Genomic DNA, 13,425 nt, shown 5'->3' with positions numbered 1-13,425 from the left:
TTCCCAGCCTATGCCTTTTTTAGTGCTTTTCCCTTCTGAATTTCTCACTCCAAACTTCCCCTGGTAACAGTAAAGTCTGTGGACTGGTATCACTGTCACTAGTGACAATAGTGCAGTGGGGACCTGAAAGAGCTCTGTACATATTCAGCTATGCAAGACATGTAGCTTAAGAGTTTCTACTCATACTCTGCTACTTCATTTCATCACTTACTGTTTGGGCTTTGATGTCTGTGAGCTTGTTCCCTTCGACACAGAGCCGGTGAACAGGCTTTTCAGTTTTCTGTTGAGCTGCTTTTTGCTCTTGTTCAATGAACATCAGTGTTTCTCTCCTGTCTTTCAACATATTCCTTCACGCAACAGAAATCTTTAGTAATCTGGCTTTTGATCTGAGATGTATATTCCTGAAAGGCAGAAAACATGGAGTCCATTGTGTTGTGAGAAAAGATGCGTAGAATATGAGAATCTACTGCCCCATCTAACGTGCTCTTTGACAGACCCCTGCAGACCAGAAACAGCTACCTTTATTCAAAGGAGTAAAATAAATTTGACACTATCCTGCATTACCTGCCATGAGATTTTGGGCATGTTAAGGATCTTGACTATTTTATGGCCAGCAGTGTTTGCCTTACAACTTAGATCAATATTCCCTTTATGATTTGCGTTTTGCATCTAAGAGTACCAGAAACATTCAGGCTACTCCTGGGGTAGGCAGAAAAAGGCAGCAATGCACAACTCCAGTGGCCTTTGTGCCAGCCAAGATAGGAGTTAGTACGGCTGGTGCCATAGTTCATTCTCATGAAAAAAAGAGCTGTGACAGCAAAAGAAGGGACAAAAAGGCAGATTGCTGCTCTGGGCTGGAAGGCTACACTGGAATCAATCATGTCCCCAGGTGGCAGTGGGAACAGAAGCTAACTGCAGGTAATGAAGGTACAATGTGTAGCTTTGTTTTACCGAGATCTTTCCTCAAGAGGTGAATGGTCTCTGCAGTCATTTCTAGTTGCTTGGAGATGTCCCGTATCTCTTCCTCCTTTAAAGTGACACATTGGACCAGTCATCTATACAACCCCCAAAGAAAGCATGACTAGGTTAAGCAGAATAATAAAAATCCCTACATCATTGACATTAGTTAAGCACTAAACTGGTTGAGGAGGGGTCTGGAAGACACAATTCTGAGTGGGAATAGTCATAATGAAGTCTACATGCAACATTCATCCATTACATGTTCAAATGTAACTGTGAGCTTCAGCTCTTTGCTCGACTATTGAGACTGAAGAAGGCTTTTTAGATATGTACGTGCTAAAACAATGAAGGTCAAAAGACTTTTCTCATCTCCTCCAAGTTTGGGAGTTATTTTAAGCAGAGATCTAGATAATGAACAAGTCCTATTTTGTGCCATTCAGCTGGGTGGAGCTGTAGCACTATATAATAATGATACGTGTCCTTTCAGGAGTCTCCAGTGCTACGCTGGTGCAATAAACAACACCCAGCACAAAGAACAGTTAATTATTACTATCACACATCAGCTGAATACATACAGCTATTAGTTCTAATTCAGCTACGCAGTCTGCAATGTGTCAGCCACCACCCATGGACCCCAAACACGGCTTTAGCTAAACCCATCAGCTCAGCACACGCAATACTGTTATGGCAATGCTAATATTAGCATGGGAAATGCAAAGTATCCGGGGTGTGGGAAGTGAAAAGAAAGATAAAGTTCCCGCAATCCTAGCCACAGCCCCATGTCTGTGACCCTGGCGAAGCCTTTGGAATTGCAGCCAGGGCTGGCCCGGGGAGGGGACCCAGGCTGTGCCAGGGGGCGGCGGAGGGGGAAGCCCCGGGCTGCTCTGGCAGTCCCTTCCCCAAGTCACCGTCCAGCAGAGCTCAGAGGGTTTCGAGTCATCCCATGTTTCCAATTCTGCTTCCTTTACCTGCTGCGGGGTTAAGGTCCCTGAGCTCGGAGCGCTGCGGCCCATCATTAGAGCCTGCTGTGCTGTACCAGGACGGGGCCCCCTGCCCAGTCTGCACCCCGGCGCTCCTGGGGAGCTCCCCAGTCCAGCCAGAGAGCCCAGTACCAGCCCAGTTCTTCCTCTGCCGGGGAGCTGCTCCAGGGATTTGGGCAGACTGTAGGAATGAACTGTGATGCAGAGCTCGCCATGACCTGGTCATGGCTTTTATTGACTCTCAAAAAACGTTGCTGTTATCTGCACGGTTTCATTTTCACAGGGAATTTCCCGATTTTGTAACAAGTCATGTCGTAGTTGCTGACACGGCTGGTTTGCTGACCCATCTGGGAGAGCAAGCGACACAGCGTGGTGCAGCTTGCGCAGCCCTGGCTGGGTGAAGTTTGGGGTAGTGGATGAACTGAACGCTTCTGAGGTCAACCTGGGTTCCTTGATTCATCTCAAAATAACACCTGTCAAACCAAATGAAGACTGGCATTGTTCCTCATAAATGTCAGAAGGTCCTTTGCTATTGATTTCAAGGGCTGCAGGATTAGGTTGTTAGGATTTGCTGAACCAGCATGTGAGCTAGAATGAATCAGGTTGCATGGGGAGAGAGAGCGGAACCCAGGGAAGTTCATGAGAACCTATCAGCAAGCAAAACTGCTGCAGATTGCTCCAGGTTGGATGGTGATGACTTGGCTGAGACAGACAGAATGATGATCCAACTCAAACACTTCTGCACTATTGTGGAGGGGGAAATAAAAAAATTAAAAAAAAAAAAAAGAGTTAATCTTACTAATCCCTGCAAGTACTGGCACTTCCCCATTTCTGCAGAAGAGGACTATTCCGGGTATCTCAGACTGGCTGGTAATTGTCAGCAAAAGGTTGGAAACCTACCTTACCAGAAACTTAGTCTGCAAGCCTTCCTCTTGATTTGCAAACTAAGGCTATCTGAAAAGAAGAATTAAGTATCTGAATGACTGGCTGCTTGGTAGAACAAAACCTGAGACTTGGTCTTGAGGCAAGAAAATACTCAGAGCACTGTATCAGCCAACGGAAATCTTCAGTTCCTACAATGGCTATAGGTGGTACCTGATCAGGAGGCACTCACCCTCCATGCCCAGCTCTGGTCTTCATTCACCGAGTGTCTTCAAGCAAGTCACTGAAGATAACTTTTAAAACTAGTTTCTGCCTTTTCATGCTCAGACTAATCACAGAATGGTCGGGGTTGGAAGGGACCTCTGGAGATCATCTAGTCCAGCCCCCTCCTAAAGCAGGTCACCTAGAGCAGGCTGCACAGAATCATGCCCAGGTGGCTTTCAAGTATCTCCAGAGAAGGAGACTCCACAGCCTCTCTGGGCAGCCTGTGCCAGGGCTCTGCCACGCTCAAGGTAAAGAAGTTCTTTCTCAGATTCACACAGAACTTCCCATGTTGCAGTTTGTGCCCATTGCCCCTTGTCCTGTTGCTGACCACCACTGAAAAGAGCCTGGCCCCATCCTCTTGACACTCACCCTTAAGATATTTGTACATATTGGCAAGATCCCTTCTTTGTCTTCTCTTCTCCAGGCTAAGCAGGCCCAGCTCTCTCAGCCTTTCCTTGTAAGGGAGATGCTCAAGGCCCCTCATCATCTTTGTACCCTCCACTGGACCCTCTCCAGCTAATTAAGCTTCAGCTGTTTTTTTGGAAGTGAGACAGATCAGCGTATGTTCATCCCATACTCATGATGTGTTTGCTGGAGCACTCTGTGGGGTTGCTTTGCAAAAATTTGGTCTTCACATGTTGGATTTGCTACTCATAAAGAAGTCAAAACAGCAGAGACTGTTGAAAGCAAGGAGCTAGGAGTATTTGTCATTAGAGTGATTCTGTTACAGTATCCTCCAAAATTCAGGCTTGACTTTTTATTTTTTTACTGTGCTAGAAATGTAACACTGTAAAAGACATTAAACATTCTGTCAAAAACAACCATGTCCCTGTCTGAAGAGGAGCTGCAGCCAGGTGAAATGTAGCTGCCTGACTCTGCTCCTCCCTGAGAAGGACATCCAGTGACTCCAACATGAATTGGTATCTTAGATCTATCCAACAGGACACCCTGCATCTTCCTGATAGGAGATGGTATCTTTGCCTCTTTGTCACTGTCCTTATGTACTCGTGTAACAGCTGACTCCACTGGCAGGATATGCCACTGGCTGGATTGTCAGGTACATCTTCAGGGTGTACAGGAGTCTGTCTGACATCAGACCAAGGCAAGAAAAAGAGGAGCTGATATAACAGCACCTGCAGGAGGCCTCAAGGAAATGCATGCCAGCCCTTCTGGGGTCAGACTTTCTCCATTGACTTTGGGGTTTTTTCCACATGACAACGTTGGGTAATTCATCCCTATGTCAGGCTAGGAAGGCCTCCTCTGCTCAAAAGCAGAGACGCAGGAAGAGAGAAGCCACTTCAAGCAAGGTTCTGCAGGGGCACAGATAATTTCTGAGTATCTGCACTCCCTCTTACTCATTTCTCTGTTGCCATGCTTCCTGTGCCTGTGGCTGGCAAAAGAAGAAGCCCTTTGTACTAGTCACTGCAGGGCCTTGAGCACCATCCTTGCCACCAGAAAGAGGCCACAGAGCCCAAAAAGTGCACCAGTGCTAGTCTTAACCCGTCAAAGGCTGGGCAATGACTCCATTTAAGGTGTCTATCCACTCCCTCTGCTCCCTTTCATTCTCACATATAAAAACAAACTCTCTCATTGGTGTGACCACAGTGATCGCTGGTTTCCTCTTCTTCACCCGGACTCCCTGGGGCAAGCCAGCTCGTACTTCATATCCCTCATCCATCCTTCCAATAAAAACCTGGCCCTGTGCAAACGCATCCTAGAAAGAAGGAAGCAGAAGACAGAAATTAGCCAGTGGACAGCACAGCTCCAGCAGACACTGGTCCTATCCTTTGACGTGGAACAGGAACTGTGGATGCATGAAGGGGACACTTATTTGGTGACAGGCAGCAGCAAACACACCAGAGGTGTTTTTTGTTTGTTTTTTTTTTTTTTTTTCACACTTACAGGCATTCTCAGAAGGGAGAGGCAGGGACCCACCTTACAGAGCTGGTTGGTGGGTGTTCCGAAGGAGCACGGAAGGATATACTTGTGGCTAGAGTGGTGCTAGGAAGCAGGACATTGGGGCTGTCAAGCCTCTGTTATTGGTATATTGCTCATCTTGCCTAAGGTTACAGGCACAATGGCAACAGAGTTGGGAGAGTGGGCATAAATGCCACAGGCAGTAGCAGCAGCTACTTTTAAAAGACTTTGATCTCCCTCACAGCCACTGTGAGGGCCAGAGCTCCCAACCAGCTCAGTTTCAGAGAGATCCATCAACAAGGCAGGTGAGCTCTTGAGACTGAGCCTCCTTCAGTCTTGTGCAGCCACCAGAAAAGCTGGGTGAGAACAGACCCTTCCTCCCCACCCAACTTCACAAAGGGGCTTGTGGAATAGCGAAGAGCACTCCTCTTACCAGTGGATTTTTAAAGTACATCAGGTTCCTTTCTTGAGAATCCAGGCAGAACCAGCGCACCTTAAAGGCCTCCTTCTGCTGCAAGGAGATGGCAGAAGTTCTTTAAAGATCAGGTCCCAAAGGGGAGTTCGGCCTGTTCAAGGCAGATCCCTGGACTGCCTATGTGACTCAGAGCTTGAGGTCAGTTTCATTCGTCCCTGTAACTGGTGAGTCACTGCTGTGTGCAGCCCTCAGCTCCCTTCTCCCTGCGTTCACACGAGAGATTTGCATTCAATGGCAACCCTTTGGGTAAGGCAGGGAAGTTTGGTTCTACCAGTGATCAAATTATCAGGATTAAGGAAGTTGCAGCAAATGGATTAACGGAAAGCACTGCAGAGAATGATCCCTGGGCCACTGGCGATAATGAGGAAAGCATGCAATCAATTCCAGTGTTTTGGTTTGGAGGGGTGTGTCCCTAGCATTGAGGGATGCACAATGGTAGGTTTCTTTAAAAGTGTTAATTCCATCAACTACACTTATCTGACCATTCCCCGAGCTAGTCATGGCTCTGTGCTGAACTGAACGGTCCTCTTCTAGGGCTCACTTCAGTCTGAGAGGAATTGAAGCTTTGGGAGAAAAATGCACAATCTTTCATGCTTGTAGCTGTGAGTACTTTCCATGCAAGTACCTGCAGGAAGATGTATTGGGACACTAGTACTGAGCTGGGCCAAAACCCCAGTTTATTTAATATCAGCATTACACCACTGAACTTTATAATGGGACTTTGGCTCATGGTTCACTCAGAGGAGAGCAAGGCAAGAAGTGGCAATGTTCAAACAAGGCCACAGATCTTTATTTCCTTCTTCAGCAGTGCCTGAAATATCTCTCTCCTTTTCCAAGGAGTAGTGGCTCAAATACTTTCCCACAAAAAACAAACCATAGGCTTCCATGGAGAATTTTCTCAATCATATTTTGCTGCCATAAGCAGATGTGATTTGTGTGCTACTAACTTTAAGAGGAACAGAGAAGTAGGGGAGTCAGCATGTGATGGTCTGTTCTAGCAGGAGCTGCAGTTCTAGAGCTGCACTTAGCAGATATAGCAATCCATTTAGTGTTGCGTAACAGGACTTTGCATGTCTACTGCCTGCTAATCCATCTTGCTTACTCTTCAAGAAGGGTTCCTCTTCCCAGTCTTATTTTCCACACAAAATAAGATGTGATCGCCAAGAACGTAAGAGGCTTGAATATCATGTCTTGTATCAACCCAGGAAGCATATACTCACTCAACAAGTCTTTACCAGTAAACATCAAAGAATTATCAAATTATTTCCATCTGGAATAATCCTGTTTGTATACTGCCAAGTATGCACTTACTTTTGGTCCCGTTTTCTCCATATATCCTTCTTTGACATAATTTCTTGTGATTCTGGGTATGAGCTAGAACACAAACACAAAAAAATGTCTCATTCAAGCTTGCTTTTCTGTTCTGTTTCTGTCAAAGCTAATCACCATCAGTTTTGGCTTTTGGGGTCTGGGTTTTCTTGGCTCCTCAGTAAAGGGAAGTCTGAAATAAGAAGGAACGTAAGGCTTTTAAAAGATTATACTCTATAAGGACCACATGGGGACTTTTTGGCCTTAAAAGCTGACTACATTTCTGCATGTTATCCAGTGCAGCCTTTCCTTCTACCTCTTCTGTCTGTTCTCAAGATCTATACGCTGCTGTTTGAGCATCTGACTTCGGCAGAAGAGGTGAGAAAATGTTTTCCCATGCTATGTTTGCACAGACTGCTTCAAGTCCTGTTCAGTTCTCACCTCAGTCTCAGGGACAGTTGGGAAGGTTGTCCTGAGGTAATGGTAACGTGCTGCCCGAATGGCATTGAACCAGTCAACAATCTCCTAGGGAAAACAGCAAATACAAACATAAAGACAAGAATAACAAGGAGTAAGAGTGCTGCCTCTCCAAAATGCCCTTCTCCTTTCTTGTAACCTCTTTGCAAAGACGTACTTTCTCACCAAGCAGCAGCAAGAGTCAGTGACTTGCCCCAGATACCTGAAAAACATTAAGCCTCCAAAATAATTTAAAAGTGCCCCTCCAGGGAGGTCCCAGACACTCTCAGCATGGACAGTCACCTAAGTCTATGTACACAGGCTTTTTCAGTTGTTTCAGTTATGGATTGTTTAAAAACCTTTGTACTCGGAAAAACATGAGGACTATGGCAAGGGAAGAAACAGAAATTTAACAAAACCTGTAGACATACTTCCTAAAATTATCATTGTTTGCTTGGAAATAGTGCAGAACAATATTGTCTATGTGTGTCAAGAAGGTTTCAAAACCACAGATTTATATAAAACCATGAGACAGTTACCTTACAGAGATTTACATACATGCCCCACTGAAGCCTTAAGACTATTCAGGGTGTGAAGTTGCATATATGCCCCAAAGGAACAGGAGCAAGATGTTATAGTTATTAGTGTCAAATTCTGAAACTTTCTATATTCTGCAAGTCACAGTGACTTCAAATAAAACCAGATCCTGCAGAAATAGGGTATGTCTTCCAAAAGCTATAGCTCCAACATCTAAGCAGCTTGCTTATTCCAGTCTCTGTGGTATTCACCTTTCCACTTTCATGATAGACAAAAAGGTTCCTTGTCTGCCCATCTCTGCTGTATGTGATCTGCAGACCGTGAGCATGTTGGATTTTCTCTGTCTGGAACATTGCATTCAGATTCTCAATGCTGATAATGGCTTTTGGACCTCTGGACTGTGAAATGAAAAGCATAACTGTATTAAAGTGCTCTCAGGGAAGGTAATGGAGGACAGATTAGCTATATGAGAACTAGATCCCTACCGAAGAGAAAGAAGACATCCTAAAATACCTGAATATCGGATACACCTGAAATATAAAGCCTTAACTACATGCTACATAAAATCTCTTACAAAGACTGATTCCCTTTCCTTGACAAATGCTAGGTTGCTATTTGAGGAGGATGTGTCTCAATTGCAAGGGACGCTCTGTCTCCAGCCTCATAGTTAGAGAACAACTAGCTACAGTCTCCCACAGAAGGGAGACATGTTGAGGATGATGCTGCAGCAGTTGATAAGAGAATATTTTGGTAATATAAGAGCTAACAGATCTCTTCTTCATCTTGCTATTCAACTGCCAGTATCCATTTCCTTTGTTCACTAAGCAAAAGGAGGCTGCAGTGTTAAGATAAGGGATGAGGAAAAGGGCTAAATCCAAAAAAGCAATTGCCTAAGATACCACATATGTTAATGGGGAAACGTCTGAGCTCCTCCAAACACAGGCTGTCCTGGCTGCAGAACTAGAGACAAAGCTATTCTATTTATGCTCTGTTTTGCCAGTGAAGAGCAGGGTCTGAGGACAGAAGTTGACCAGCCACCTAGGGCCAACTCTGGCTGAGGAACTTACTTCTTTGGTGTAGTACTTCAACACCCCTTCCCTTGCTGATAGGAGAAATCGCCTCTTCTGGAACTGTCTACTTTCCCGCCCACGCTTCCAGAGGAACCCTTCACGGCTACCTGCAGATCAGACCAAGATAAGTGTCACAGAAGGGCAGCACAATAGCAGGACAGTTTATCTAAATGGTGGTGTGGCACTGAGTTTCAAGTCTCTTCTCCATCTGAGAATTTTCATCTCATATGAAAAAAATCAGTGGAGAACTAGAGAACCGTAAGATCTGAATACACCCTTGCACTTCTCTAAGTGCCTTTTCTTAGGAGTTTCTCAAAGTTAGACTCAAAGCAAGGCCTGCACAACCAACAATTCAAATATGACAAGCCAACCTTAAAGATCTTCAAAGCTGCAAAGAGAACACGGTGCTGTTGGCCTTAAGGCTAACACTTTTTCCCTGACAATCCTAACTTTTACCTGCAGAACAAGGATCTTGGCAGACTCGGGTGGCAACAAATTCCTCACGCTCATATTTAGCTCTAATCCATTGCTCTCTTAAAACCCTGAAAGAGGAAAACATGGATAAAGCTGATCTGCCTCTACTCTATTTTCACCAACCAACCAAAGAGACCTGTGGAGGGAAGCAGTAGTTCAATAGCTGTAAAGGTCTGCAGCAGTGAATACACCGTCAACTTACAAGCAATCACAGGACCGGGGGATGTAATAGTAGGGAGGGACTTTTGCCTCATATTTAGCTTTGGCACAGAGATTCCCATGCTTCTTCATAAACTGAAATACAAACGAAGTTACAGTTAGGTGTGTGAGTACAAAACCAATACCATGTCATGAACGTAAAATGAAACTCATATCAAAAGGAGCACTGCACTTTTTGCTCAGTCTCACCATAACTCTCAGTGCATATCTACATACATCTGTAAATTTTCTTTGGCATTATAGTCTGCACTTGGTAGGTGGCTGAGCCTTTTTTGCATTTACAGTTCTCAACCAGATGGAAGGAACATGAGATTGCAGTTGTTGACTAAAAGAACAAAAGAAAATGAGGAGAAAAGTTATTTATGACGTCCCTATACCTTCGTTTCCTCTTAGACATTAACTGTGGTTATATTATTAACACAATTCAATTGAAAGTTGAGAGTCTGAACCATATTTAAGAAGGGCATGTTGATTTCCAAACAGAGCATACTATCTGGAAGTATCTGTGGGCTTCTAGACCACAGTGAAGAGTTAACTGTGGGCTTAAAAAAAAAAATACACTGTAGGCTGTTAGAAACACGGTCAGTGTAATTTGAATGAGTAGGTCATAAAAAAACCCCTGAAGTTACCCTGGAGTTGGCTCAGTGTGGCTTTGTTCCTCTGTCCATGGTGGACAACGCAGGAGTTACGAGGCAGAGGAGGTTATGATGAAATATTGAGAAAAGTGAATTACTGTTTTTGTCTTCTGTACCTCAGTAAGATCATTCTCCCAGAAGTCAAGCCGAAGGGATTTGACCCTGCTGATTTGAGGAAGATTGCGATGGATTCCAGAGCAATTCAAACAAATGAATATTCCAAGTTTGTAAGAAGCCCACTCTGGATCTAGACACAAACACAAGAATGAACTAATATATGGCAAAAGGCACAGCCACTGGCAAGGGCAAAAAAGCACAGCCCAGGCTTCATACACAATATATCCAACCCTACCCCGTTGTTTACAATTGTCACTTCACTCCGTTCAGAGGAACGGCACCTGCTTTCTCCAGTAAAGAATGCAGCCCCTGCACTTGTAGGCTCTTTCACTGCCTATTTGTTTAAAAATTAATGGGATAGTGCAGGCAGCTGAGTGGTGATGTAAAAGCTCAGCTAATTATTAGTTCAGGGCGGAAAGCTGCTGTTGCTGAATTAACAATGGAAGAATGTTGTGGACAGTGAACACTACTGAGAGTGCAACAGAGTACGAGCACCTAGAGCGAGGGCTTGTGTCCGCGGCCCATGGAAGCGCCCGCTCTCACCTGCCGCTGCATCCCGAGGCCACCTTGGCCGGGCAGCGCGCAGAGGCGTTCCGAGCGCTCTGGCAAGGCCATTTCCTTGGCCCGCCACTTCCACCCGGCCACCCTCCGCTTCTCCCTTATCACATCAAGCAGAAGCTGCTTATCTTCTCCCAGCGGCTGCAGCCTACCGATGGCCCGCTGCCGTGGGCGAGGGGGACTCCCACCTGGAAGGGGCGCCGGGTGCCGGCGCGGTGCAGGCTTCCAGCAGGCGCCTCGGTGCCGTTCTCCGCCAGCCCCAGCGCAGAGGCATTCCCTCCCAGCTGGAAACCCGCCTCACGCACCCTCCTCCTCCGGCCTCATGCACCGTCTACAAATAGCTCTGGGGAAGCTGCCGGTGCTCTGAGGCCACTTCCAGCCCCACGCCGTCCCGCCGGGGCTCCCAGCCGCCGCTCCCGGCCCGGCCCGGCCGAGGAGAGCCGCGTCCCGCCCGCCCCGCGCCCGCCGCCCCCCAGGGCCCGCCCGGCCGCCCCCCCGCGCGGGGCGCTGCCGCCTCAGCACCTGCTCCCGCCGCCTGCAGGGCACGGTGGCGGCGGGCCCCGGGCGCCCGGACCGAGCCAGGCGCGCCGCACGCCGGGAGGCTGCCCGGCCACGGAGGGACGCCCGGAGGGTGGCACAGCCCGCGGGGCCCGGCGGGCCCCTCGCTCAGCCCCACTTTCCAGTCAGAAAGGCGCCGGGCGGAGCCCGCTCACCTGGCTCCCCGCAGTCGGCGCAGCGGCCGTTGCCGGTGCCCGCAGCCCTCTGCAGCTCCAGCAGCAGCGTCTTGTTGCGGTCGCGGTCCATCATCGCCGCCGGGTGCCGGGCGCGGCGCGGAGCTCTGCGGGAGAGGCTGGGCGCCGGGCGGAGAATGAGGAACCGGAGCGGGGCGCCCCGCCGCCTCCCGCGCCCTGCTGTGCCGCCCCTCAGGCCGCCTCCTGGCGGCGGCTGCCCCGCGGGCCCGGCCCGGGGAGCGCCCGCCCGGTACGGCCCGGAGCGGCCCGTGAGGCGAGCCCTGAGGGGCGGGCGGCGCCGCACCCGGTGCCCCCTTCCCCACAACGAGCCGCGCCGCCTTCGCCCCCTGCCCACGCCGAACGGGGCTGGGGCCGGGGCCGGCCTCCCGCGGCGGGCTGGGCGTGACGGGGGTCCCGGCTCCCCGGGGGCTCCTCCGCGCACCTACAGCATCGCCGTCGCCTCCACCTCAGGGCTATATCTAAAAAAATAACTATAAAAGCCAGCTGCAAACAGGCCGGCACCCGTGCGGCAGCCCTGGCTGAGGCAGAGCGCTGCCAGCCCACAAGTGCTCGGCGAGGGGGCTGAGAAGCTGTCTGGCACCAAGGAGCAAAGAAATTAAAAAAAACAAGAAGCAAGCAAGCAAGCAAAAGAAATAAAAGTCAAGGGAAAAAAAGAAAAGTCAGTGTAAGTCAATACAGGGAAAATGGAACATTACAGGATTTGCTAATCCTAATGAAAATGCCTCTCTTTCAAGATAAAGCCCGTATCAACAGTCTGTGACAATATTCAGTTTATCTGAGAAAAGAAAAAGGAGAAAAAATTAAGGTGAGGGAAAAATTTCAAGAAGGTTAATTACATCAGAAATAGATTAAGAGATAATAAAATATTTTTCCTTTTACAAGTTCCAGGTTAAACTTAACTTGCGTAGCTAACTTGCATTACTATACTATAACATGCCAAATTAATCTTTAGTAGTTTATGTATGATCTTGTAAAACCACGGTGCAGTCATTTTGTAGATGATGAAATACTATACTAGAGATGTATTATCCATTGAAAGTACCAACACCTTTTTTTCCACTTTTTTAGGCACTAAATAGTGTTGTACCCATTGTACCTTTTATTTTTAAATATTGTGAAGCCCTGAAATAAACAGCAGCAGAATATCTCAAAAGTTGAATCGTCCAACTACCTATGTAAAGGGTAAGTGCTGAGAAGAGAGATTTTAAGAACTGTTGTGTACTAGCATGTAAACAAGGACTGAATTTTTCTCTAGAAATAATTTTCTTGCAAGCCATATGCTGAAGCTTTCGCTAGCTTAATTTTTGTGTTAGCTTACAAAAAGAATCTGTATGACATTTGCAAAATGGTTATCTACATTCAAGACAACATATACATGCACCACCAAAACCCCAGCATTGGTCAGTAACCTCACGATTCTTCTTAGTTTCACAGTCCAATGACTAAGCTTCAGTGTCTTCCTGCAGCTTGCAAGGGACACGTCCTGCCCAGCCCTCAGCTGTCAAGGCACCTCTCGCCCTGTTTCAGGGCTTTTACAAAGACGGGTACGGTCTTGCTCGTAAAAGGATCCTTCCATCCTCCTACTTCTACTCTGAGTTTGGCAAGAACATGCCTAAGGCTTAACCACTTTTTTCTGTATTACTCATGGGACTGTAGTAGAATAGTGTCACCTTCATTTATACTCTAGACAGCAATATTGGAATGACAGTAAAAAGAAAAGCTTGAAACTTGACTAAAATGTCAACAAGAACAACATGTTTGAGGTTTTTTTGTTAAATTGTTTTGTTGTTAAATTATTGTACACCTAGTAATAACTACTGT

General features: G+C 47.1%; 2 protein-coding genes across 10 annotated transcripts in view; both read right to left on the bottom strand.

Moving 5' to 3' along the window:
- RHOT1 (ras homolog family member T1) overlaps positions 1-2,081 on the bottom strand; it is a 33,400-nt gene extending 31,319 nt beyond the window's left edge. For 6 of the 8 annotated variants that reach the window (XM_055726687.1, XM_055726690.1, XM_055726672.1 and 3 more), the window contains exons 1-2: positions 952-1,768; positions 212-401 (exon numbers count right to left, since the gene is read on the bottom strand). The gene's annotated coding sequence lies outside the window, so the exon portion shown is untranslated. Of the gene's footprint in view, positions 1-211; positions 402-951; positions 1,769-1,928 lie in introns of those variants that run through there. The other 2 variants (XM_055726647.1, XM_055726659.1) reach the window with 2 other exon arrangements.
- Positions 2,082-3,828: 1,747 nt separating this feature from the next.
- On the bottom strand, positions 3,829-12,358 carry ADAP2 (ArfGAP with dual PH domains 2). 2 transcript variants are annotated; one of them, XM_055726701.1, is made up of 10 exons: positions 11,566-12,358; positions 10,294-10,424; positions 9,526-9,617; positions 9,306-9,391; positions 8,847-8,956; positions 8,031-8,177; positions 7,228-7,311; positions 6,790-6,852; positions 5,437-5,514; positions 3,829-4,800 (listed from the first exon to the last, which is right to left on the bottom strand). In XM_055726701.1, the coding sequence occupies exons 1-10, from the start codon at positions 11,657-11,659 to the stop codon at positions 4,582-4,584; spliced, it is 1,104 nt and encodes a 367-aa protein (XP_055582676.1). In that variant the 5' UTR covers positions 11,660-12,358; the 3' UTR covers positions 3,829-4,581. The 2 variants fall into 2 exon arrangements, with proteins under 2 accessions (XP_055582676.1, XP_014137034.1); XM_014281559.3 differs by lacking the exon at positions 11,566-12,358 and adding an exon at positions 11,041-11,136.
- Positions 12,359-13,425: the final 1,067 nt, after the last annotated feature.

The sequence above is a fragment of the Falco cherrug genome, chromosome 1 (assembly GCF_023634085.1).
Source record: "Falco cherrug isolate bFalChe1 chromosome 1, bFalChe1.pri, whole genome shotgun sequence".
Classification (NCBI taxonomy): Eukaryota; Metazoa; Chordata; class Aves; order Falconiformes; family Falconidae; genus Falco; species Falco cherrug.
The sequence above is the reverse complement of the archived record's forward strand: the minus strand, read 5'-3'. Positions and strand labels throughout refer to the sequence as shown.

Coding starts and splice junctions, on each gene's coding strand:
- ADAP2 (XM_055726701.1), bottom strand. CDS start 11,659: ATGATGGACCGCGACCGCAACAAGACGCTGCTGCTGGAGCTGCAGAGG. Junction 8,178..8,846: donor TGAAGTACTACACCAAAGAA/GTAAGTTCCTCA, acceptor TTCATTTCACAG/TCCAGAGGTCCAAAAGCCAT. Junction 5,515..6,789: donor TGGAGAAAACGGGACCAAAA/GTAAGTGCATAC, acceptor ATCTCCTTGCAG/CAGAAGGAGGCCTTTAAGGT.